This window comes from Primulina tabacum, chromosome 1 (genome assembly GCF_025594145.1).
Source record: "Primulina tabacum isolate GXHZ01 chromosome 1, ASM2559414v2, whole genome shotgun sequence".
Lineage (NCBI taxonomy): Eukaryota > Viridiplantae > Streptophyta > Magnoliopsida > Lamiales > Gesneriaceae > Primulina > Primulina tabacum.
The window spans coordinates 15,820,118-15,823,992 of NC_134550.1; the positions used below are offsets into that span (position 1 = coordinate 15,820,118).

Sequence of the window (3,875 nt, forward strand, 5' to 3'; positions counted from 1 at the left end):
CACCGATCATTAAAGTTTGAAATACTCCTTCACCCAAAAGGAGTTGAATATGAGACAGCTGATAAGTGCAAGATTTGCGCTTAATTTATATTAGAATCCATTTTGAATTATGCTGGTTTCGAACAGAATTATGCGTTTTTGGTTGTTTTTGTTGTCATTTCAGGAATGGAGAAAATAGTGGATGCGCAACCTAGTGAACCGAGAAAACAGAACCGAGCCGCGAGTTCAGCCATTACCATGACCAGAGAGGCGCGCGCCACCGCGCGCACATGAAAGCAATAGGATCGACAGAAGCTAGCGCGCTGCAGCGCCACTTCTCGCGCTACCGCGCGAACAGTTGCAGCTTGAAGACCCGAGAGCAGCGCGCGTCAGCGCGAATTCACGCGCAACCGCGCGCGCGCAAGTACGACTCAACAAGCAGAAGCTCGCACGCCATAGCGCCAGTTCTCGCGCCACCGCGCGCGCGGCGTCCAGAAAAGTTATAAAATGCGCGCCGCTAGGTCAGAAATGGGGGAGCCGCCGTGGGGAGAAATCACACGAAAAATACACCATCTTGGGACGGAAAAGAAGGGAGAAACGGAGCGCATACACGAGACGAAGATTCAGAGTGTTAAGAACAGTCACAAATACGAAGAACGACGGATCTGGGGACAGAGACGACACTTCGGATTTGTTATCTTTTCCTTTGTTTCTTTATTTTATTGCGTAGCAATGTCTAGAATCACAAACATGTCTTGTTGTCTCTTGGATTTCGTGATGAACTAAATTTCCATTCTAGAGCTTGATGAGCTTTGTCTTTACAATGATTTGACGTGGATATTTTTATGATTGGATTCCGTGTTATTTAATTGTGTTCTCTACTCTTATTTCATTGCAATTTACTGGCCATAAATTGTTTTTTTTTATTAATTCTACAACTCGGGAGAGGGACTAGGATTATAGATCACTAGAGGCACATCGTAGAATGTTTATATCGTTCGAAAGGCGTATAACTTTTGCGAGGCTTAGGTAAGAACATTGATTGCATTTATCAATTAAACTTAGATTTGTATTAGGAATAATTGAATCGAAGTTTGATTGATACATTTATTCATCACTTGAGAAAGGGGGAATAAAATACTTAAGTGTTCTTGGCCATTAAATAATAGGAATTCAGGAATTTAAATGCAACCAGGAGAATCATTGTAGAAACTTAGTGAAGTCAGTCCTCTAGATAATTTCTATCACTGATATTTCGCCGGTCGGTAAATCGATTTATTGTTTAGTCGCTTTTTAATTGTTTTTAACAAACCAATTCTCTTTCGAATTTTCTAGATAAAGTCGAGACTATTTTAATTACGAGCACTGATATACATTTTTATACACACTCCTCGTGGGATCGATATCTGTACTCTAACCAGTACTAAAACTTGACATCGTACACTTGCGGTAGTGAAAACACGCAACAAGTTTTTGGCACCGTTGCCGGGGAGTGTCTAATTTGAATTTATATCAGTATTGTTACCAATTAGTCTAGATTTTAATTTAGAGCTTTTATTTTTTATTTTATTTTATATTGATTGAGTTTCTCATTTTCTCTGTTTGACAGTGCATGCTAAGATCACACAGCCCTGATTTGCTTATTTTTGATCCGGAGATCGAGCGAACTGCGAGAAGATTAAGAAAAGCGAGAAGGGAAGAAATCAAAGCGATGGCTGATAACAAAGAGAATGACCGACAGATGCCGCCTGAGGCTATACCAATCAGAGATCACTTCCGACCAGTTATCAACAATCATTATTCTGGAATTGCCCGAGGGACCATCAACGCAAACAATTTCGAACTGAAGCCTGCCCTAATCAATATGGTTCAACAAAACCAGTTCGCTGGAACTGCTACTTCAGATCCTCACGTTCACCTGAGAACCTTCTTGGAAATCACAGATACGGTAAAAATTAATAATGTTCTTGACGATATTATTAGATTGCGTTTGTTTCCATTTTCTCATAGGGATCAAGCTAGAGGATGGCTCCAAACATTGCCACTGGGGAGCATCACGACATGGCAGGAGCTGGCGACGAAGTTCCTTTCTAAATACTTTCCCCCTGCAAAGTCTGCACAGTTGAAGATTGAGATTAGCACGTTCAGGCAGACTGATTTTGAGCAATTGTATGAAGCATGGGAAAGATACAAGGAGCTGTTGAGGAAGTGCCCGAACCATGGCTTCGAAGACTGGGTGCAAATTGAATTATTCTACAACGGTCTAAATGGGCAAACAAGAGGAACAGTAGATGCTGCAGCTGGTGGCACGATCTTTAATAAATCTCCCGAGCAAGCTTACGACTTGCTGGAACAGATGACGATAAATAGCTACCAGTGGCCGTCTGAAAGGGCAGGAGTAGAAAGGACAGCTGGAGTTTATGCTGTGGACCCTATTACGTCACTCACTGCTCAGGTATCTGCATTGACCACTCAAATAGCAGCGATGAATATGGTAAGCACATCCGAAACTGAAAGTCCATCAACTGTTGCTGAAGAACAATCTATTCCTGAAGAAGCGCAGTTCGTCAACAACAGAAATTTTGGAGGATTCGGAGGATATCGAGGTAACCCTCCCCCTAATACTTATCATCCAAGATTGAGAAACCATGAAAATTTTTCTTACGCAAATAATAAGGATGTATTGAATCCTCCACCGGGGTTCGATACATCAAATGGGGAAGGGAAGCCATCATTTGAGGACTTGGTTGGGACATTTGTTTCTGAATCTGGTAAGAGGATGTCTAGGACTGAGTCTAGGCTTGACAACCTTGAGACACACATGGCGAGTATTGGTGCTACCTTGAAAATCCTTGAATCGCAAGTGGGGCAGATAATGAAGCAACTCACGTCTCAACAGTCAGGCGCTGTACAAAAGAATGCAGACCCAAATCTGAGAGAGGTGAATGCTATTTTTATGCAGCATGAGGAGATTGGAGTGGTAAGCAAAGAAGAGAAAGTTGATCAGCCGACTCCAAGCAAAAGGAACCGAGGTAAGAAAGGTAAGAGTTATGATTTTGATCAACGCATTGATATTTCTTTACTTCCCTACCCCCAAAGATTTTTACAATTGAAGGCTGAGTTTCAAAAGAAAAAAGGTCTTGAAGATCTCAAGAACCTACACTCTAACATTCAGTCTGCAGAGCAGGAAGATGTGGCATTTACTGGAGGAGATGATAAGGGCAGGAAAGGAAATCTTCCTCAGAAGCTACAAGACCCTGGGGAATTCGTCGTACCATGTGAAATAGGGGGTCAGTTAGTGGAAAAAGCCATCTGTGATTCAGGAGCAAGTGTGAATATAATGCCAAGTTCTCTCTACGAGAAACTTGGATTGAGCAAGATGAAGCCCACGGGGCTAAGTTTACAAATGGCAGATAAATCGATCAGGACACCGCTGGGTAGTGTGGAAGATGTTGAACTTAAGATTGATAAAATAAGGCTTCTAGCAGATTTTGTGGTGCTTGACATGGGTAACAGTCAGAATGTTCGTGCTATTTTAGGACGACCATTTTTGGCTACTGCTGGAGCCGTCATTGATTTGAGACAAGGAAAACTGACCATGGCAGTTGATGGTCAAAACATAGAACTCAAGGCTTCCAAGATATCATACGATCCACCATGAACAAGATTGGTATAGTCGGGCTGATGACGTTAAACCAAGCGCTGTGTGGGAGGCAACCCACAATTTATTTTCTTTAGCATTCATTTTGTTTTTATTATTTTATTTTATTTTATTTTACGTCCTTAGTTGTTAATTTTACCCACCACCAGATCTATCACCGCCGCAGCTCATGGACATGGATGACACAGATGCTGCGGACAACAACTCGAGCGCCCGAGTTTTAACACTCGTGCGC

At 42.1% G+C, this 3,875-nt stretch overlaps 1 protein-coding gene across 1 annotated transcript; it reads left to right on the forward strand.

Annotated features, from left to right (window-relative positions):
- The first annotated feature begins 1,690 nt into the window (after positions 1-1,690).
- On the forward strand, positions 1,691-3,640 carry LOC142505677 (uncharacterized). The gene is made up of 3 exons (XM_075618762.1): positions 1,691-2,585; positions 2,703-3,011; positions 3,126-3,640. The coding sequence occupies exons 1-3, from the start codon at positions 1,691-1,693 to the stop codon at positions 3,638-3,640; spliced, it is 1,719 nt and encodes a 572-aa protein (XP_075474877.1).
- The last annotated feature ends 235 nt before the right edge of the window (positions 3,641-3,875 follow it).

Coding starts and splice junctions, on each gene's coding strand:
- LOC142505677 (XM_075618762.1), top strand. CDS start 1,691: ATGGCTGATAACAAAGAGAATGACCGACAGATGCCGCCTGAGGCTATA. Junction 2,586..2,702: donor AGGATTCGGAGGATATCGAG/GTAACCCTCCCC, acceptor CAAATGGGGAAG/GGAAGCCATCATTTGAGGAC. Junction 3,012..3,125: donor TCCAAGCAAAAGGAACCGAG/GTAAGAAAGGTA, acceptor AAGGTCTTGAAG/ATCTCAAGAACCTACACTCT.